This window comes from Momordica charantia (assembly GCF_013281855.1).
Source record: "Momordica charantia cultivar OHB3-1 chromosome 6 unlocalized genomic scaffold, Mcharantia_2.0 BLBB01000006.1, whole genome shotgun sequence".
NCBI lineage: Eukaryota > Viridiplantae > Streptophyta > Magnoliopsida > Cucurbitales > Cucurbitaceae > Momordica > Momordica charantia.
Window position 1 is genome coordinate 25,060,556 of NW_028275164.1, and position 22,637 is coordinate 25,083,192.

A 22,637-nucleotide genomic window follows, 5' to 3' on the forward strand; every position below is an offset into this window, starting at 1 on the left:
CCCTTCCTTATATGCCTACTCACTCCCCTTACTAACAGCTAGAATTTTCTCTCTCTTGGCCGTTATACTTATGGCCTAACATCCCTCAAATCCCCATTTTACCCTTCCTACTATACATCTTCATGATTGGGGGTCTAACAAAGATCTGACCATTGCTATTGCCCTGGCAACATAAACTGGAAGTCCTTGCCCAGGAACTTAGTGAGAAGTTGGAAGACACTTTAATAGAGGAAGAAATTAGATCAACAACTGAAGACATGGGAGCTGACAAAGCCCCTGGCCCCGACAGGTTTACTCGTGAATTTTTGAAAAAGTTGTGGAACATCATTAAAGAAGACGTGCTTGGGGTGTTCCAAGACTTTTTCGAAAGTGGCACTGTCAACTCATGCGTGAATGAGATGCCTAATTCCCAAAAAATCAAGGGCAACAAGCCACTACAAAATCGTGGCAAAAGTCCTTGCTAGGAGATTAAGAGGAGTCTTGGATTGGACAGCAGGCAAGAATCAATCAGCCTTCATACATGGAAGACAAATCATGGAACCAATCCTTGTGGCAAATGAACTTGTCAATGAATAGAAAGTCAAGAAAAAATGTTGGATTATCAAATTAGATTTTGAGAAAGCCTATGATATGGTTAACTGGGATTTTCTCTTAGAAGTGCTCCATAGGAAAGGCTTTGGGAGAGATTGCGTCTCTAATACGTCCTTCTCCATCCTGATCAATGCAAGACCACGCTGGCGTATCAAAGCTTCAAGGCTTCAAGGTGTTATGTCAAGGTGACCAGCTGGCACCTTTTCTTTTTGTACTTGTAGCTGATGTTCTAAGTAGCATGCTTGATAGAGGTGTGATGGAAGGCTGTCTTGAAGGCTTTACAGTGGGTTTGGATGGGACTCATATTAATCACCACAAATTTGCGGATGACACTGTAATTTTCTCTCAAGACGACAACAATCTCCTCTAAAACTTTAAGCACATGGTGTGCTGTTTTGAAGCTATTTCAGGCTTTAATATTAATTTGGCCGTGTCTCAAGTGGCAGGATCGAATGTTTCAAAAGAAGAATTGGCTTCCACGTTCACCTTTGGAGTTGTGAAATAGGGTCTTGGCCTTTGATCTATCTGGGCATGCCTCTCGGAGGTAAGGCAAATAAGAAATTTTTGGCAGCCACAGCCTATTCAAGATAAAGTGGAAATAAAGTTGGCAAAGTGGAACTACCTTTGTCTTCTAGAGAAGGAAGGCTCACCTTCGCGAAGTATGTGATTTCAAGTATACCACTGTATTACTTTTCTATTTTCAAATGCCCTAAGCAAATCATAGTGAGGTTGGAGAAGTTGATCAAGGATTTCTTATGGAAAACCAATAAGGAGGGCAGAGGTCCGAATCCTATACAATGGGAGATGGTTGCCAAGTATGAGGCTATGGGGGCATTAGGTTTAGGTAACTTGGCTAGTAAAAACTGTGCTTTACCTGCAAAATGGAACTGGAGGTTTGTGGCTGAAATCGAAGCTCTTTTGGAGATAGGTGATCACGAGAAAATATCATCGATATGCAATGGTGGCCAGCAGTTAAAGGAACAACAAAGTCTAAGGGTCCCTGGTTTAGTATCCATTTGTGTTGCAAGGCAGTGGTGATGTTTGGTATAAAACTAAGGTGGGCAAATTCAAAGCAGTTTACAGTAGATAAATGCTAGTCAGAAGCTAGTAGAGGCTGGGATTTGCTTTTTAGAAGAAATTTATCAGACCTGGAAGTTGAATAATGGGCAGGGATGACAAATTTACTCACTAGATTCTCTCTCTCAGAAGTAGTTGTGTTTTCTCGGTCAAATCTCTCATGGGCAGCCTCATACAGCAGAACTCAAATGCTAGACATTTCAAGGGAAGTTTTATTTAGCAGCTGGAGGTTTCCAAAAATGTTAGAATTTGTCTATGGATCCTGATTCATGAGAGGCTAAATACTTGCTGCAGACTTCAGATGCCCCATATGTGCCTATCACCTAGTTGGTTGTGCAAAAATAGTGAAGAAGACCAATGGTACTTGTTTTTTCAATTGCACATTTGCGACAGCCTGCTGGATGGATCTATTCAGACTTTTCAACATGAGCTCATCAAAGGGACAGACTCTAAAAGTCGCGCAAACCTTCTTTGGTCCAATAGGATAGCTGGTTTGGTGTGGAGACTCTGGTTTGAGAGTAACAAAAAGACTTTCCTGAGACAAGAATCAGATAGAAGAGTTTTTTTTTTTTTTTTTTTTTTTTTTTGAACAAGAATCAGATAGAAGAGTTTTTCAGGAGAACGTTAGAATTTTTGTGTCTTTATGGACATCTAGTAACAAAGCTTTTTGAAATTATGGTGTCTCTCAAATTTTTGCCAACAGGGAAGCTCTTTTGTAACCTCTTGGCTAGTGGGGATATCTCATCTCCCCTTTTTGTGTATATACCTTTTTGATAATGAAAGTTAAGTTTCTTATAAAAAAAATAAATAATAAATAAAGAGGAGATGATAAGTGAGTTTGTAGTAGTAAGATTCAATAAGGAGACTAAATTGAGACTCGAGGCTATGGAAGAGAGGCGAAGGCAGTGGGAAGCTATCCAAGTTCATCAAAAAGGCAATTGAATTGGAGGGGTGAAATAAAATTGAAGAAAATAAAAGGAAGGAAGACAGAAGATGAATTAGTCGAACTCAAACCCGATACAAATCTAGCCACAAACTCATGTACCAAGGGGGAGGAATGTGCAACGTCAAAGAGGCTAGTAAACGTTGGCAAAGACGGGAGTGAAAGATGGGGAAACCAAACTGGGATCTAGTCAGAATAATAATCAATCATAATGCATTCAGTCGAGAAAAACCAAACTCATACAGATAAACTGAGGGCTCACAATCCATACACTTGTTGGAAGAATAGTGAGTACAAGGATGAGATTGATAAGAGGGTGTGGCTTTTGGAGCCTAATGTTAGTTTTTGGGTAAAATCTTTAGATCTTAAACTGATCTACAATGGAAATGTTTTGGAAAAAGAATTGTGCTCTACAATTTAAAAAGAAACTTGTCCAAAAAGGGTTAAATGTTTAATGTGGCCAGCATATCTTGAGACAAAGATGTCCGACTTGAATGCTGAATCCTTTCTTTCATGTTCAGTAAGCAGAAAGATTTGGCTTTGCTACAAGGTTTTGGGTTCTCATGGCTTTTTCATAGTTCATTAAAGGCAAATATGGAGTAGTTGCTTTGTAGAATACGTTTGAAGGGAGACTTGAGAAGCTGTGTGTTAATGCTGTAAAATATTTTCTATTGAATATAATTGGTTGGAAAGGAATTATAGGTTTATTTAATGAGGTCTCCGGGGATTTGGTATAGGCATTAGAAAGCTTCAAAGTAAATTGTTCATGTTGGGTATTTTTAGAAAAATAGCTCTTTTGTTATTCATATTCTATCCTTAGTTCCAGCTGGGAAAGGTTTCTTTGTTTTGGGATTGTGAGATAAGTGGGGAGGTTTTATTGAACTTAGTAACTTTTCATTATATCAATGAAAATTGTCCTTTTTTCAGAAAGAAGATGAAAGAAAACAGAATGCAGATAAATCAAGAAAGAAATTCACACCTTTCCATAACAGTAGTAATCGTGGTAAGGGAATTGGTTTGTCCAGTATTCACATCTCCAAAGAAATCACTACCAATCTACATAGCATAATAATATCTCGGCAACATAAAAATATTAAGAATCCATAAAATACACAAACTTCTATCAAGGGAACAAGTCAATACTACTTTTAGAAAAATAAAAAGAACCTCATTAGCAAGACTGTAGAGTTCCTCTGCTTCCTTTTCCGAAAACCATCTCATCTTGCAAGCACTCTACTATGCAGAATATAGAAGAAAGCTGAGATATTTGTAACCAGATAACATTCCAAGATGATTTCTACTCAACAAAAATGAAGCCAACTGACTCAAACCACAGTGTTAACAAACAAAACGGAAAAGGAAACTTCCTCATGCGAACAAAGTTTTTAAATCCAGATGTAAAAAACAAAACTCTGCATTTTCTGCATCGCTGCATCAGCGTGACAAATGTTTCCAATAAATATATTTATTTTCTTTTTCTTTTTGATGTAAAGTCAGTAGCGGAAACTTTTATTCAATCTTTGAATGAATCCTTTCAAATACAAAAGAGTTGGCTTTTATAGATAACCAACCTAACTAACTAATCTACCCAACGGCTAAATATGAAACTAACAGTCTAATGGCTAACTAATACTAAAGCCTACATCATATTCCCTCCTCCTTAAAAGAAAACTCAACCACGAGTTTATGTAGCTATTTGGAAGGAGTCTGCCGCTTGGTACTCATAGATGTCGGATACGTTGAATATGGGGTTTATGCGCAGATCAGTTGGAAGATTGATCTTATAAGCATTAGCACCATATTTCTGTAAGATTTCAAATGGTCCAATCTTCTTATTATGAAGTTTATGATATGTTCCGGTAGGAAATCTGGACTTCCATAGGTAAACCATCACCAAATTCGCAACTTTGAAGTGCTTCTCTCGGCGATGACTATCTGCATGTATCTGCATGTTCTTTGTAAGTTGCTGTAGCTTGTAGTAAGTTGTCTGTGACCTCTTTATGCAACTCTACTATCCTTTCAGCCATGTGTTCAGCTTCCTGATTAAAGTCAACATTAGAAGGAATATTAAGAAGGAATATTAGCGAGGTCCACAGTAAGTCTAGGGAGTTTAGTGTATACAACTTTAAAGGGGGACTTCCCTGTGGAACGATTGCGCAAGTGGTTGTAGGCGAATTCGGCTTGAGCAAGTGTGAGGTCCCATTGCTTCGGTTTTGTCCCACCAAGACAGCGTATAAGATTCCCGAGTGTGCGGTTAGTAACTTCAGTTTGGCCATCTATTTGAGGATGGTTGGTCGTGCTGTACTTCAACCCGGTATCAAATTTCTTCCACAAGGTTTTCCAAAAATAACTCAAGAATTTTAATTTCACATCTCTGTCAGAGACAATGGTCTTTGGTATACCATGGAGTCACACAATCTCTCGGAAAAAAAGATTGGCAACATAGATGGCATCGGAAGTCTTTTTGCAAGGTAAAAAATGAGACATTTTGCTAAAACGGTCGACCACGACTAAAACTGAATCATAACCTCGCTGTGTCTTTGGCAATCCTAGAACAAAGTCCATCGACAAATTTTCCCAAATAAAACATTTAGAAGCAAAGTTATACACATCTTTCCTTAGTTGAGGCCAATAGAACCGAGCAGCCACGATGTCCAACGTTTTATCACGTCCCAGATGGCCTGCCAAGCCGCCACTGTGCAAGTCCCGAATCAAGGATTCCCGTAAAGAAGTATGGGGAATGCACAGTCGGTCTCCTTTAAACAGGTAACCATCAAGGAGGTGAAAGTCATTGCAATTGACATGTTGGTTGCATTGTTGCCAAATGGTGTGGAAGTCACTGTCATTCTCATATGCTGTAGGGAGGTTGTCAAAAGCAATCACTTGGCCGAATAAAAGAGTTAGAAGGCTTGCTTTACGGCTTAAAGCATCAGCTACTTGTCCCTGCTTTATGCTTAATGACAAAGTCAAACTATTGTAAGAAAGAAACCCAACGAGCATGCATCCTATTAATGGTTTTCTGAGTTTGAATGTACTTAAGGGAAAAGTGGTCGGTGAAGAGAATGAATTCACGGCCGATGAGGTAGTGCTCCCATTGTTTAAGGGCTCTTATTAAGGCATATAGTTCTTGTTCGTAGGTGCACCATTTTTGCCTAGGAGGTATGAGTTTTTCACTAAAATATTCTAATGGGTGACCATTATGGGAAAGAACCGCACCTATACCTATCCCCGAAGCATCTATGGCCACTTCAAACGGTTGAGAAAAGTCAGGAAGACCTAGAACAGGTGTGTTACTGAGGTGCATCCCAAAAAAATTTTCCTTTTTTAGACAATCCGTTAGTCGTGCTGCCACTGTACTAAAATGTTGTATAAACTTTCTATAGAATGACGCTAGACCTAAGAAACACTGGATGTCTCTAATAGAGGTAGGGGTAGGCCAATTTTGGATTGCAGAAATTTTAGATGGGTCGACAGAAATGCCAAATTGGTTTATATAAAAACCTAAGAATGCTATTTCAGTTGTCATGAAGGAGCACTTAGCTAGGTTGACATAGAGCTTATTGTTATGTAATGTCTCAATCAAAATGCGAAGATGCAAGATATGATCATCACAGGTTTTGCTATAAACAAGTATGTCATCAAAGTATACAACAATAAAGGTGTTAAGAAAAGGTTGCAAAACCTAGTGCATAATGCGCATAAATGTACTTGGCGCGTTGGATAGTCCAAATGGCATGACCAGCCATTCAAAAAGACCCGTATTGGTCTTGAATGCTGTTTTCCACTCGTCTCCAGGCCGGATTCGAATTTGGTGGTAACCGCTCTTTAGATCTATTTTGGAGAAGAAACGTCTGCCATGTAATTGATTTAACTGATCAGATAAACAAGGGATCGGAAAACGGTATTTGATTGTGATCTTATTGATTGCCCAACTGTCCACACACATGCGCCATGATCCGTCCTTCTTTGGTGCGAGCAACATAGGAACGGCACAAGGACTGATGCTTGACCGAATATATCCTTTATCCAAAAGATCTTGTATCTGTTGGTGCAGAATTTGATATTCAGCAGGACTCATTCTGTAGTGGGGAAGATGAGGCAAAGATGAACCGGGCATAAGGTCTATACAATGCTGAATATCGCGCAAAGGTGGTAGTCCTATGGGTTCTTCTGTTATTTCATGAAATTCTTGGAGTAATTGGGAAATAGCAGGGTGTGTGGGAGGAGGAGAAGATGGGGTGGAATCTCCCTTAGCAACGATGGCAAGGAGAAGGGATTCATCCTTTTGTACGAATGATTTGCCCGGAAATAAGGAGAAAAGTTGTTTGGATGGAGAAGGATTATCCTTTCTCTGTTTATTATCTAAGACCGTTAGTAGAAGAACAATCTTTCTTCCCATCCAACTAAATTCATACGTGTTTTCACGGCCCCGATGTATAGCTTGGAGATCATACTGCCAGGGTCGGCCTAGCAGGATGTGGCACGCATCCATATCCAAGATGTCACATATAACTTGGTCTTTATATTGGTTCCCAATGGAGAGCGAGACCGTACAAACTGATTGAACTTGGACCTCGCCTCCTTTGCGTATCCACGAAACCTTGTAAGGCTGTGGGTGAGGATCAGTTTTCAAATTAAGGGCAGTGACCAACTTCTGGGAAACCATGTTTTCGCTACTCCCGCTGTCAACGATAACATTGCAGATTTTACCATTGATTGTGCAGCGAGTGCGAAAAAGGGAATGGCGTTGATTAATAACATCAACCTTTGGAGTAAGGACTCGTTGGATGACACAGTTAACAGGATCCCCTTCATCGGGCTCAACATAGGCCGTGTCATCATCGGCAATAACCTCTTCATCAGGATCGTAATGACCTTCTTCATCCACTAAGGCAAGGGCACGCCGCTGAGGGCAATCGTTAGATAAATGGCCCACTGGCCACATCTAAAACACTTGCCAATAGTAGGCCGAGCATACGGATTGGCGCCCTTTTTAATGGCTGTCTCTGCAGATTTGGTAGGAGGCTTAACGGTGTCATCAATGGCTTTAGGTGCTGTGGATGTAGAAGCTCCTCCAGTTTTCCCTGCATCAAAAGAAGGGAATTTAGAACTTACAGGTTTGTCCCAGAGCGTACGTCTTATAGGGTTATTGAGCCGTTTCTTATCAATCTTATCCTCAATCTTTGTAGCCATGGTGATGGCATCAGTAAGGAATCCAATCGACTGAATATCCATTTGATCTTGTATATCTTCGCGAAGACCATCAACAAATCTGGCAATCTTATAATCCTCTGATTTGGTTAAGTTCGTTCGGGCTCCTAATCGATGGAATTCCTCCGTATACTCAGCCATATTCTTGGACCCTTGCCGACACCGTTGATATTGTTGGTACAAGAGCTGCTCAAAATTGGCGGGAAGAAAACGTTCTCGCATCAAACGAAGCATTCGTGGCCAGCTGCAAATAGGACGCTTCCCTTGACGGCGACGGCTAATTTCCAATTGATCCCACCAAGCCGAAGCGTCAGACTTGAGTTTGAAGGCGACCAAACAAACTTTCTTATCTTCCGGAGTATTTGTATAATCAAAGAAGTTTTCGACATTCTTGATCCAGTCCAAGAATGCTTCAACATCCATTTTCCCACAAAAAGTAGGCAAATCGATTTTCAGTCTGTGCGAATACCCCCTCTATTCTTGAAGTCACAAAGGTCGAAGCGAGGGTTTCCACGAAGAAAATCTTCTTCTTCGCCTGAAGAATCTGAATCTTGAAGTCTCACTTGCAGCTCGTGATGTCGTCGACCCCGTCCGTCAGCATTTATTGCAATAATTGGTGAAGGCGATCGGTTTCTTGGCTGGTGTACACGTTCTTGATGACCACCGCGGTCGCCTAGATCGTCACGCAGCCGTTCCTGCTCGATTGCTATGTTCTCCAAATGTTTGGAAAAGATTCTCCATTAACCCGTGAATTGTTTGTACATTGGAACGTACCTCACCTAAGGAATCTTCCACTAGCAGTAAACGCTCAGTGGCGGATTTAGGTGACAAAGGTTGGTTTGTTGAAGGATCCGCTGTGGGTCCTCTGTCGGAAGTTGCCGCGTTCTTCCCGGCCATCAGGTCCTAGGTTTCAAATAGGGCTCTGATACCAATTTGATGTAAAGTCAGTGGCGGAAACTTTTATTCAATCTTTGAATGAATCCTTTCAAATACAAAAGAGTTGGCTTTTATAGATAACCAACCTAACTAACTAATCTACCCAACGGCTAAATATGAAACTAACAGTCTAACGGCTAACTAATACTAAGGCCTACATCACTTTTGGTCTGTATAAGATTATTTCAATTGAACTAAACATTTATAATACCGAACCAAGCCAATAAAGGTTATTTGGGGCCCGTTTGGCATTGTTTATGTTAATTGTTCATGTTTCTTGTTTCTCATTTCTCACTTTTAAGAAACATTTTCAAAATTGTGTAGAAATTTTGAAAACAACAAAATTAAGTTTCTTTTTTTCTTGTTGTCGTTTCAATTTTTTTCTAAAACATAAATAAAAGCATTATTTTATTATTGTTGACTTATAAAATGCATAATAAGAATTAAAAAATAAAATAAGGTAACAATTTCGAATATTTAATTAAAAAAAATTAATTTTCATATAAAAATTTACTTTTTTTAATATAAAATTTTAGAGTGGAAAAAACAAGAAAAGGTCACCAAACATGTTTTTATTTCTTTGTTCAATTAAAAAAAAAAGAACAAGAAACAAAAACAATTACCAAAAGACAATTCTTTTTTTTTTTTATCAGAAACATCAATGAAAGGAAAAGTATACTGCCTAAAGGACAGGGGATGAGAAAGCCCCCTCCTTACAAAAAAAAAAAAAAGAAAAAGAACTAATAGAACCGTTATCCAATCACAGGTGAGCATCATAAGACTGTAGTTACAAAAGAAACTTGCGGTTTAAGCACCAAGAAGAAGCAGTGATTTGTACAAAATTACAAAAAGAATAAGAAGAACGAGAAATGTTATATTTTCTTTTCTTTTTTTTTTAGCCCAAAGGAAAGAGTGTACAAAAAGTAGATGCCCAACCAGTGCAAATAGGTTAGACTTGAGGTAAAGAAGATAGAATTACACTAGTTACCTACAAGGTAAAAAAAGAAAATAACCCTACCAACTAAACAAAATAAAATTAAGACAATTACAAGTTTAACCCTAACAAATTCTACATGCAAGGGAACAATGCATTAAAATCATTTTTTATTTACAAAACACTCCTTGGTATCGGAGAATTAATCCAATCACCAGCCGAATTCTTCATGCAAGGAAGACTGAAAGCTTTTCTTTAACTTCCATATTGATGACACCATTATCTATTTTCTCACCAACCACATTAAAATCAGCCAATTAACAAGTTTATCCAGTCACATCACTCCTTTCTCAAAACTAGCCTTCTTAATACTTGCAGTCCAAAGGAAGTTGAAGAGGCTCCAAAAAGAACATTTTAGCAATTGCAAGCTGATGTAAAAAGAATGAAACTTCCTTGCAAGCGATGGACTAATTGAAATGCACTTTATATGCTATACAACTAAACTACCTAGACAGACTTCATTGGTAAGATACTCACCTAAAGACTGTCAAACTTCCATCCCTTGAAAGTGATGTTAAAGTTGTTACTTATTTTTGAAAGATTACTACTCATCTAAACAAATTTTGATTCAATAACACAAACAATTAAACATACTTTAATATTTTTTATTTAAAAAAAACATGTGCATCATAAATAAAGGGGAACATTAGAGAAACTTGATCACAAGTCCTAAAAGATGAAAATAAACATGACATGAATGTAAAAGAACGAGCAAAATGTACCTTGACAGATATCATGAGCACCATAATTGCTGCTTTTGTTTGATGAGTATGTTTCTTCTGACATATCTAGACAAATAAATATCCTATGTAAACTAATGCTTAAACAAGTTCATAATAGGAAAGATTTAGCAACCAGATACACATTCCTGAACAAATAACTGCTAGAAAATCATTTTAACATGAAATTATAACCCAATCTACATATTATAGAGATAGGATGTGATGTAACTAACTACTTTATTTAGTTGTTAATAAAGTAGTTCGGTTAGTTATAAGTTAGTTAGGTTCTGTTTTGTTAAGTTAGTTGTTTGTTAAAGGCTTCCTATGGCTGGTTGCTTACCGATTAAAATATGACGAATAATGTTCTTTGTTTTTTTTTTCTTTTTTAAGATAAGAAACCAAGCTTTCATTGAGAGAAATGAAAAGGATAGACAAAAACATACAAAAAGACAACCCAAGAAGAGGATACCGACTAAAGAAAAGGGCTCCAATCCAAAAGAATAACACCTAATTGGTAATTACAAAAAACCTTAGAGACCAACCCCCACAAGGATGTATTAAACCTAATGAGATCCCAAACAAGATCATCGGATCTCTACACCCTCTAAAAATTCTATTGTTTCTCTCTGGCCAAATACTTCACAAAATACCCAAGAAACAAGCATGCCACAAAAAAAAGCACCCCTATTTCAAAACAGAGGGAACAACAACACCTCTTTTAGCATCGCCCTACAATACCAATTGCGAGCCAAGGACACCACGAAGCACCCAAAGAAACGAACCCATAAATCTTGCACAAACTGATAGGACCATAGAATGTGATCTAGATCCTCCAAGGCTCCTCTGTATGTGGACCCAAAATAAAAGAAGAACACCTCTGAATATGATACAAAGTATTGACTTTCCCATGTGTAGAAAATCAAGCCGTAAATTAAGTTTTTTCCTTATTAGAATTTACATTATGTCTCTGTATATTCTGTAATTTTATTGTTTTCCTTATAGGTTTAGATTAATTCCTTATTTGTTGAAAGGTCTTCTTGTATATTTACCCCTAAATGGGTTGTAATGAGAATAAGAAAAATATAACCCTTCTCACAAAACTACATGGTATCAGAGATAGAAAAACCCTAGAATCTGAAAAACCCTAGCCGCCAGAATCTGAAAAAAAAACCCTAGCCGTCGCTTCCGCTGCAGATCCCAGCCGCAGCTTTCGTCTCAGGCGCCGTCACAATCTGAAAAAACCCTAGCCGCCGCTTCCGCTGCAGATCCCAGCCGCAGCTCTCGTCTCAGGCGCCGTCACCCCATCGCAGCTCCGGTCGTCACACGTCGCAGCTCCAGTCATCGCTCGTCGCAGCTCCGGTCGTCGCACGTCGCAGCTCCGGTCGTCGCTCGTCGCGCAGAAGCCCGCCTCTCTGCTGCTGTGTCTGCCGCTGCCGCCGAGCTTTCCGCCGCCGCCATCGAGCTCTCCGCCGCCGCGCCACCGTCGAGCTCGCTGCCGCCGCTACTACCCATACTTTATTCCGAATCACAGCTCCTTACACCTTTTTTTTTGTAATGGCAGGTTCAGAATCACAAATTAACGTCTCGTCCTTTTCCGAAAGCAACAATAATCCGATAACATGTCACAAACTCAATGGCCACAATTACCTTCAGTGGTCCCAATCAGTGCTGATGTTCATGTATGGTCGTGGACGGGAAGACTATATCATCGGTAAAGTGGAATCACCCAAACCCGATGATTCAACATTTCGCAAATGGAGGGCTGAAAATAATCAAGTCATGAGCTGGTTAATAAATTCCATGACCACTGAAATTGGTGAGAACTTTCTCCTATTTTCTACTGCCAAAGAAATTTGGGATGCTGCTGAGGATACATTTTCCAATAAAGAAAACACTGCTGAGTTATTCCAGATAGAGACTACTCTCCAAGAAATTAAACAAGGTGATTCAACTGTTACATCGTACTACTCCAATTTATCTCGTTACTGGCAACAACTAGATTTATTTGGAACTCATGAATGGAAATGTTCTGATGATCGTATCCTCTTTCGAAAATTTGTGGAGACAAAAAGGATCTTCAAATTTTTGATGGGTCTAAATAAATCACTTGATGAAGTTCGTGGTCGCATTCTTGGTACTAAGCCATTACCGAGTCTTCGAGAAGTCTTCTTCCAAGTCCGTAGGGAGGAAAGTCGAAAGCAAGTCATGTTGGGACAAACCGAACATCCTCCTACTCAAAATGGATCTGCGCTCATTTCCCAACGAGATCATCCTAATGATCCAATCGCTCTTGCTGCTTGGGGGAATCTATATAGCGATAACCGCCAGCGCAAAGGGCGACCATGGTGTGATCATTGTCATAAAGTGGGACATCTCAAAAAAACCTGTTGGAAATTACATGGAAAACCAGCGAACTGGAAGCCGAACACTACCAAATCAGATCAAGAAACTCGAGGCAATGCTGCTGTCTCTGAAACTTCTAACCAACATCCACATACCAAAGAGTTGTTGGACATGCTACAACAACTATTGAACAGAACAACTCCACCAACAACAGTAAGTGGTTATGGGAATGTACAACAAGGTAACCAAAATTCTCGTGCTCTCCACACTCAAACTCTTCCATCTGAATGGATAGTGGATTCAGGAGCGGATCATATGACAGGTGATAGATCCTTATTCTCATCATTTTCAATTTATACGGGTAACCTGTCTGTTCGAATTGCTAATGGTACACCTGTTCAAGTCACTGGAATTGGGAGTATTCAGATATCAAGCTCCATAACTCTTGCATCAATATTGTTTGTGCCCACATTAGAGTATAATCTATTGTCTGTGAGTAAGTTGAATCAAGACTTGAACTGCGACACTAAATTCCTTGCAAATTCTTGTATTTTTCAGGACTTGGGATCGGGGAAGATGATTGGCAATGCTGAATTATGTGCGGGATTGTATCTTCTTAAAGCAACGAGTCCTCCACCAACAAAGAAATGCAATGAACTTGTAGTTCAGTCTAATCGTGAGTCTGCTTATGTTTCTGAGTCCTTAAATCATAAAGATAATCTTGTCATGATGTTGCACTATCGTTTTGGTCATCCCAACTTTGTTTATCTTGAACGATTGTTTTCTTCTTTATTTCTCAATAAAAAGAGTCAATTTTTCAAGTGTGAGATTTGTCAACTCTCCAAACATACTCGTGCTTGTTATTCACCTCACATTTATCTTCCATCTCAGCCTTTCTCCCTTATCCATGGAGATATTTGGGGACCTTCAAGGGTAAAAAATATCAATGGGGCACGTTGGTTTCTTCTCTTTGTTGATGATCACACACGTTTGAGTTGGACATTCTTTATGAAAGAAAAATCTGAAACAAGCCACTTATTCACCGTTTTCCATAAAATGATCCAAACTCAGTTTCAAGTCAATATAAAAATACTTAAAATTGATAATGCTCGTGATTTCTTCAACTCTACCCTTGGTCCATATCTTCAATCTCATGGTATTGTTCACCAAAGCTCTTGTGTTGACACACCTCAACAAAATGGTGTTGTTGAACGCAAAAATCGTCATCTTCTCGATGTAGCCCGTTCTCTCATGCTCACATCCCATGTTCCAAAATCTTTCTGGGGTGAAGTTGCCCTAACTGCTACCTATCTTATAAACCGTTTGCCATCCCGCATTCTCAAATTCAACACACCCTTACAAAGTTTACTCTCAATTTATCCTACATCCCATCTTGTGTCTCCATTACCATTAAAAATATTTGGGTGCACTGCGTTTGTTCATATATATCCTCAGCATCGTAGTAAGCTTGATGCACGATCCATAAAATGTATCTTTCTTGGATACTCGCCAAATAAGAAAGGATACAAGTGTTATCATCCTCCCACCCAACAATTCTTTCATACCATGGATGTCACCTTCTTTGAAAATCAACCATATTATCCCAATTTTGTCCTTCAGGGGGAGAATTCTGTTCTTGAATCACAAAATTGGGATTGCATTCCTGACTTCTCTTTAAACCCATCCTTTGAGAGTTCTCTTGTACCCTCTTCTGATTCTGAGCCAATTCCATTCTCTGAGAGTTCACCTGTACCTCATTCTGAGCCAACTCACGTATCTCCCTCTGAGGCTGAACTGCAAGTTTATTCGCGACGAACAAGACAACCTGAGAGAAACGAAATACAACCTACACAAGCTCAGCAAAGCCAAGATCTAAACCAAAATCTCAATGTCCCTGAAATAGCACACGAGACATCAGGAGATGATAGACCCATTGCTGTCAGGAAAGGTATTCGCTCATGTACCCAACATCCCATACGGTATCACTTGTCTTACACTAATCTGTCGCCGTATTTTAGAGCTTTTGTGACTTCACTAGATCAGGTTCAAACTCCCAACACAGTTCAAGAAGCCTTGCAGAAACCTGAATGGAAGGCTGCTACTCTAGAAGAATTGCAGGCTTTGGAAAAAAATGGGACATGGATCCTTACAGACTTACCTCCAGGTAAGCGCACGGTTGGATGTAAATGGATTTTCTCAACCAAACACAAACCAGATGGCAGTATAGAACGATTCAAAGCTCGTCTGGTGGCTAAAGGCTTCACCCAAGCTTATGGGATTGACTATCAGGAAACTTTTGCTCCAGTTGCCAAACTAAACACTATTCGGGTACTTCTCTCCATTGCAACAAATCTAGATTGGCCATTGTTTCAACTTGATGTGAAGAATGCATTCCTAAATGGTGATTTAGTAGAGGAAAAGTGTACATGGACATACCTCCTGGATTTGAGGACAGATATACTAAGGGAAAGGTATGTAAACTCAGGAAGTCTCTATATGGACTAAAACAGTCACCTCGGGCCTGGTTTGAAAAATTTACAAATGTGTTGAAACAAGACGGCTATACTCAGTGTCAATCCGATCATACCCTCTTTATCAAGCACTTCTCACCAAGTAAGATCACTGTATTAATAGTATATGTTGATGATATAATACTTACAGGAAATGTCTCTGAAGAAATGGTTCGTCTAAAGCAACTCCTCTCGAAGAAATTTGAGATCAAAAACTTGGGACACCTAAGGTATTTCTTAGGTATGGAAGTAGCAAGATCTAGTAAAGGGATTTCTGTCACTCAACGAAAGTACACGTTAGATCTCCTAATAGAGACCGGGATGAGTGGTTGTAAACCAACAGACACTCCTATGGATGCAAATTCAAAACTTGGAGTTAATCTTGAAGATGAACCAGTTGATCGAGGCAAATATCAACGCCTAGTTGGAAAGCTAATATACTTAACTCATACGCGACCAGACATTAGTTTTGCTGTTAGTGTGGTAAGTCAATTTCTGAACAAACCTTCAAAGGAGCATATGGAAGCTGTGTATTGAATATTGAGATATCTCAAACACGATCCTGGAAAAGGACTGATGTTCAGAAAAACCACAAACCGAGCTCTTGAAGTCTACACGGATGCAGATTGGGCTGGATCTCCTATTGACCGTAAGTCAACATCAGGATATTGTTCCTATGTATGGGGGAATCTAGTAACCTGGCGTAGTAAGAAACAGCAAGTTGTAGCTCGAAGTAGTGCTGAAGCTGAGTTTCAATCATTAGCCCATGGGATCTGTGAAGGAGTTTGGTTGAAACGTCTTCTCATTGAACTCAAGGTGAAGACAGAAGGTACTATAGAGGTATTGTGTGACAATCAATCTGCCATAGCCATTGCAAGAAATCCAATACATCATGATCGGATGAAACATGTCGAAATAGATCGTCACTTCATCAGCGAGAAGACTGAGACAAATACTATCAATCTGAGATATGTATTTTCCCAACAACAAGCTGCTGACATTTTAACTAAGGCATTGCATCGACCCAGCCTTAGTAGATTAATCTCAAAGCTTGGAATGACAAGCATATATCATCCAGCTTGAGGGGGAGTGTAGAAAATCAAGCCGTAAATTAAGTTTTTTCCTTATTAGAATTTACATTATGTCTCTGTATATTCTGTAATTTTATTGTTTTCCTTATAGGTTTAGATTAATTCCTTATTTGTTGAAAGGTCTTCTTGTATATTTACCCCTAAATGGGTTGTAATGAGAATAAGAAAAATATAACCCTTCTCACAAAACTACACCATGTAAGGGTTGCCACCTAAAGAACTTGATCTTCTTTGGGATCTTGACCTTCTAGAGGGAGGAAAACAAAGGGGCTGACGAGGCACTAGAAGGGGAGCTCAAAATATGGAAACAAGAACTATAGGAAAGGCCCTTAGAAGGCTGGGGGACCAAACCCGCACATACTTCCCCCTAAACGAAACGGAACATCAAACAGCAAATTAATCAAAGCAGAAACCTCTAAAGTCTCTCGATCTGTCAAAGAAGGACAGAGACCCAACAAAACAAAAGATGCACCACCCCCACCCCACCTAAAAAACACCTCATGAACTGGAAAAAGGGGAAACACAAAGAGATAGCCTTCCAGGGATTTCTATCGGACAACTTCAGGCCACCAACCGAGACCCGTCAAAAAGGTGCGGTCCGTACTTGCTTACAATAATCCTACACCACAACACAATAGGGTCATGGAAAAAATACCACAACCATTTAGCCAAGAAAGCCTCATTCTTAAGCTTCAGATTCCTAATGCCCAATCCTCCAGCTTCTAGCGGCTTTGCAATGACTTTCCAGTTAACTAAGTGAGAATCACCCCCCCCCCCCCTCTCCTCCGCACCTTCCCACAAGAGTCCCTCGTAATCTTCTCTAAGCTCTCACTCACGACCACATGAATTTAGAAGAGGGACAGAAAGTAAGTCAGGATACTCCCAAGGACAGACTGAATAAAAGTTAACCTCCCACCCTTGGAGAAAAACGCTTTCTTCCACAAGGATAGACGCTTCTGCATCTTTTCTAGCATTGGCAGCAGTAAGACGCACTTTTAAGGCTTTGACCCAACGGAAGCCCTAAATAGGAGGACGGAAAAGCACTAACTTCACACCCCACCAAAGCCGCCCAGTCACTAAGCCTCAATATGGATTCAAAGAAAGCAAGTAAATGATTCAAGTTAATAAACAAACTTTCCTTTCCATAACAGAAGAAGATGATATCATCTGCAAACTAAAGATAAGAGAGACAAGTCTTCTCTCAACCCACACCAAAACCCAAAAGAACACCTTTCTCCACTCCAATAGAGACGAGTTTACTAAGGATATCCACAACTAGAATGAACAGGAAAAGGAATAGAGAATCTCCCTGTCTTAGATCCCTCGAGGCAAGAATCTTACACCTAGGCCTCCCACTCACAAGGATGGAACAATTGCTATAGCCAAGAAACAGGCAGGTACCCCTATCTCGAAACAGAGGGAACAACACCTCCTCCAGCATCACCTTGCAATCCGTGTTGCTAGCCAATCCCAAAGCATCTAAAGAAACAAACCCATAAATCCTGCGCAAACGGACTAGACCATAGAATCTGATCCTAATATTTTTTGTTTCTAAAATTCTCTACTGCACCATATTTCGTATTAGAGCACCCAGATTCTTGGGATCAAAGCATGGCAAGCAAGAAACTCCCACCCCCACATTAGAAGACTATTCTCTTGCTGAAAAGGAAGCGGAGAAAACCACCGCGCCCACTCACCACGAACCACAACCAAACGCTTGTGTTGGTTGAAGGAGCTATCAATGAAATCCAGCAAAATGTGGGTGATATAAAACAATTGATGGGAGAAATAGTCGAAATATTGGAAAATTTGGGTCCGCAGTAAAATAATGAAAGAATTGACCAAGAATTACAAGTAATAGAACAGAATAATAGAGTTCTTCAAAACCAACAGCTTGCGCATCCAAGAAGGCTCCGAGAACTGAGAGTTTTCCATCTAGAAATGACCAACGACAATTCCAGAATGTTAGTGGCTACATAATGAAGATTGACCTCCTTAGCTTCAATGGTAAAATGGAGATTGAAAGTTTTCTTGATTGGGTGAAAAATGCTGAAATTTTTTTCAGCTACATGAATAACAAGAAAGTTAAATTAGTAGCTCTCGAGTTAAACGAAGGAACATCCGCTTGGTGGGATCAATTAGAGGTAAGTAGACAAAGATATGGATAGAAGCCAATCCGAACTTGGGAAAGAATGAAGAAGCTCATGCGAGAAAGATCCTTACCCATGAACTGAGAACAAATTCTATACAATCAATATCAAAATTTCAAGCAAGAAACTCAATCGATAGTAGATTGCACCGAATAATTCCACCGGACCACAGATTGGGTGCCAGGACAAATCTTGGAGAAAATGAGCAATATTTTGTGGCAAGATACATTGGCAGATTGCGAATGGATATTAAAGAATACCTTGCACTCCACCTATTGGATACCTCAACAAAGCTATATCTACGGTTACTATGATAGAGGAACAATAACAGTCACTTCAAATAGCAATACACTCGAAGAACAACTTGGGATAACCAAAACAGTACAAATTGGAAGAACATTTTTCCTGCTGAAAAATCAAATACCAGTGGCAATCAAGGTAGTTTAAATAAGGGATAACAAATTGAAAATGAATCTTTCAAAGAAACAGAGACTTTGGATACAGCAGCTGGAAAACGAAACAATAATATCTATACTGGGCCGTCATTAGGCTAATATCAATACTTCTACACCAGGATGACAACCCATCTTCCAAACCCAAATACAACTTTTTTCTCAACATCTTTACCTCACATATCCAAAAGTTTCAGTTAACTAATAGGCTAGTGCAACCCAACCTATTGAACGTCCTGCCAAGATCTCTAAGGCATAGCAGAGAACCAAAACAAGAATGTCAAATAATTTGAAGATGACAGTCAACTATTTAGGATAGTGACATTTGGGCATAGCATAGAACCAAAACAAGAATGTCAAAATAATTTGAAGATGACACAGTCAACTATTTAGGCCAGTGACATTTGGTAGTGATTGTACAAAAACGAGGAATGCTATTTAACAGGTAGTAACTTGACAGAAATTGGACATTCTAGGGTCAAGAAATTACTCAAATTATGTTAAGTATATACCCAAAAAGCCTCATATTGGCCAGGAGTCATATAGTGACACCATCTTAAATTGCCGGTCAAATGGACCAACAAGTTATAGAAAATGGGCAACGAAGTACTTGGCTTTAAAATTAGTGTCTTGGGGGAGAAATAGACTTTTTTAGGCCTTGAGATTCGAACTCAAGAAGCGGTGGAAGCAAAGTAATGCAGAGAAGCCAATAGGGCATGCAGTAAACTGTGAAATTGATTTAGAACATCATAAATTCCTTTACAACTAGAATAAAGGACGTTACCTGTTTCAAGAGACCAGGTAAACTGTGAGCTTGAGATGGAACTTTGTTGTTTGCTATAGATAAGTCAATAGATCTGTATTATCAAAATTAATCTAGTAAAGTCAAGAAAGACAATAAATAGATGGTTGTGAGCAGAAGCCAAAGCACATACATGGAAAGAAATTTAAAAGAACAACAATTACATTCACACTAGAACAAATAATTATAAATAAGAGACCAACAAAATTACATAATTGATGATATAAAAATATTTATAGTCGTAGGGCACGGGTGCCCCTAGGTATAGGGAGCAAAACGCTGGCTCCCAATTATCAAAAAGAAAAAGAATTATTTACAGTCGTAACCTTGCATTGCACTGCAGGAAATTAAAGATTTAACACAAAACTTATATATTTAAACACATGAAGTGACACCAGTATATAACAAAAGTATACAAAAAAAGGCCACAAAGTAAAAGAATAAGAGAGATCCATTTTAGTTGTCTCGCCATTACTTATAAATCCTCAATGAGGTATTTGACTTAGGAATAAGAGTACAATAAAAGTACAAAGCTCATAGAACAATTGGAACCAATATTAATACTATGATATTAGATAAAACAGAAAATCACAGAAACATATGAGATGTCTACTCTCTCCAAAAATACACAACACAATATAACCCGCACAGACAACTACACTTCTAAGTCATATCATTATACTAGAGCATAACTAAACAATGCCCACTGGTCCCCCTATACAATTACAAAATATTTCTCTGCTCCCTAACTAACTAACTCCCTCTCGCATACGGCTTCTATCCTCATGCACCTCTCTTTGCATACATCTAATTTTCTCAAGGGTCCTGAAATTGGCAGCAATAAGATCAAACTAAATCACCTTCATGATACCCCATTTCTTAGGCTTAATCTTAAGAATGAACAAACCACCACTCAACCCAAAAGCTTAAACTGATGGATTGGGTAATTAATTCATTTATTGGATATCTAATACTCCCTCTCACTTGTGGCATTAGAAAACAACATCAAGACCCAATAAGTGGAAATCAATATAAAATGGGGAGGAAACGACTACGTAGGGGTTCGATCACAGGACCACGCGCTCTGATACCATCTTAAGAATGAACAAACCACCACTCAACCCAAAAGCTTAAGCTGATGAGTTGGGTAAATTTAATTCATTTATTGGACATCTAATACTTAAGATGATAAAGAACTTGATAACACTATCCTCATTCGTGATAATTTCAAAGCAGCAACTAGTGTCATAGTATGAATATTATTCTTGGTAAAAGAGCACTTGCAGGCATTAATATCAAGCAACAAGGGTGGGTAGTGAAAATTAAAAGGCCCTGATGCTTGGTTGGGGTCGACCTTATATCTTTTGAGGATTATTGATGATTAAGGGTGTTGTTTGCGATTTGCTTTATAATTGTTATGGTTGTTTTAATTAGTATTAGTTAACAACTTTATTTTTTACCTTAAATTGATAGCTGGTTTATTTATAACATTGTCCCAGAGGTCCCATTAGCCTATAAAAATAAAAATCTGCCTTTGCCCTTGCAACCACATAACAAAGTCTTCACTATACTTGCTGGGCAATCTTCAAGAAATAACGAAATATTAGAGACAACAAAATATAAGAAAAACCACCAAATCTGGACCGCAAGACTCACTGTGTTCTAGATCCCACTAAAACCTCGAGAAAATCTCAAAAGCCATGCAAGAAATAAACACTTCTACAACCTACTCAAAATTCATTTTTTATAATCTACCACCGAAACTAGATTTTCTAATTGTATTGTTACCTTTTGAAGGTTTTTTCTTTTTAGCTTTCTTCATTTTCTTTCCACTTAAAACTGGAGTAAGATTAACCCCATACTTTCAAATAGTCTTATAAGAATATTATAAAGTGAGTTTTTCGTCTCTTCATTAACACCCACCAATTCGGAATTTGATAATAAAAAATGAGTCCCCCAAACATATCTCATCATTTGAAATTTGGCCCAAAACCAACATCAAAAGCCTCACCCACAGGAATTACTGTCATATTTCTATCATCCAAACTTCCCTCTTGAAACAATAAATCCCACTCCCGATCGTTGCTGAAGACCACTCTTCTTTTCTACCACCTCAAAAATTACCTCGTAATTTAAATCTTCCACTATTTACACTAATGTTGGACCTTTATGAATCAATATAGACGGACTCATCAAAGAACCTTCGTTTTGCCAACTCCCAATAGATGGTCTTCCTCTAACACTCCTTAAACAATCAATGTTATATTCACGCGCAGTTCAAGTTTGCAACCACTGAGTTTTCAGTGCGAAAGTACAGAAAATACAGAATTTGACTGCAACCACTTAAGCAAACGGCAGATATTACCAGTAGCAAATCCTCCCTACTTACAAAATTCACACAGGATTCAGTAAAAAAAACAAAAAAACAAAAAAAACATGCAAATCAAATATCAACAAGAAGAGAACAAGAAAAAATCTTGGAAACCTAAATTACAAATAAATAAATCAACACCTGGCAAGGGAAATGCAGATACTGTAGAATTGGCCAGGGTCGAATTGGCCGATATGTTTGACGTTCAAAGCTAAGCCCTCTATAAGTGCAGCAATTTTATTCAAGTTCAACTCACACGGCGACGGTGCATCCATTTTCAGCCGTTCGCCGGAGCAAAAGCCCCTCTACTCCGGCAATATGAACAAAGCTTCTGCAAGTTCCGGAGACAAAATGCCGAGCGATCTCGCGAGTAGTGGGGTGAAAAAAAAATAATGAAAATCCGTAATTGGCCCGTTTGTTTCCCGGGCTTCCTTTCTTGCGAGT

The 22,637-nt window shown here is 38.9% G+C and overlaps 1 protein-coding gene across 3 annotated transcripts in view; it reads right to left on the minus strand.

The window, feature by feature from the left end:
• The window catches only part of LOC111015363 (RING/U-box superfamily protein), a 37,153-nt gene extending 14,516 nt beyond the window's left edge, over positions 1 to 22,637 (minus strand). For 2 of the 3 annotated variants that reach the window (XM_088125085.1, XM_088125084.1), the window contains exons 1-5: positions 22,335 to 22,637; positions 19,805 to 19,877; positions 10,475 to 10,540; positions 3,779 to 3,844; positions 3,591 to 3,667 (exon numbers count right to left, since the gene is read on the minus strand). In XM_088125085.1, coding sequence (XP_087981211.1) covers positions 3,591 to 3,667; positions 3,779 to 3,844; positions 10,475 to 10,540; positions 19,805 to 19,877; positions 22,335 to 22,468 — 416 coding nt within the window. In that variant the 5' untranslated portion in view covers positions 22,469 to 22,637. The remainder of the gene's footprint in view (positions 1 to 3,590; positions 3,668 to 3,778; positions 3,845 to 10,474; positions 10,541 to 19,804; positions 19,878 to 22,334) is intronic. The other variant, XM_088125086.1, reaches the window with a different exon arrangement.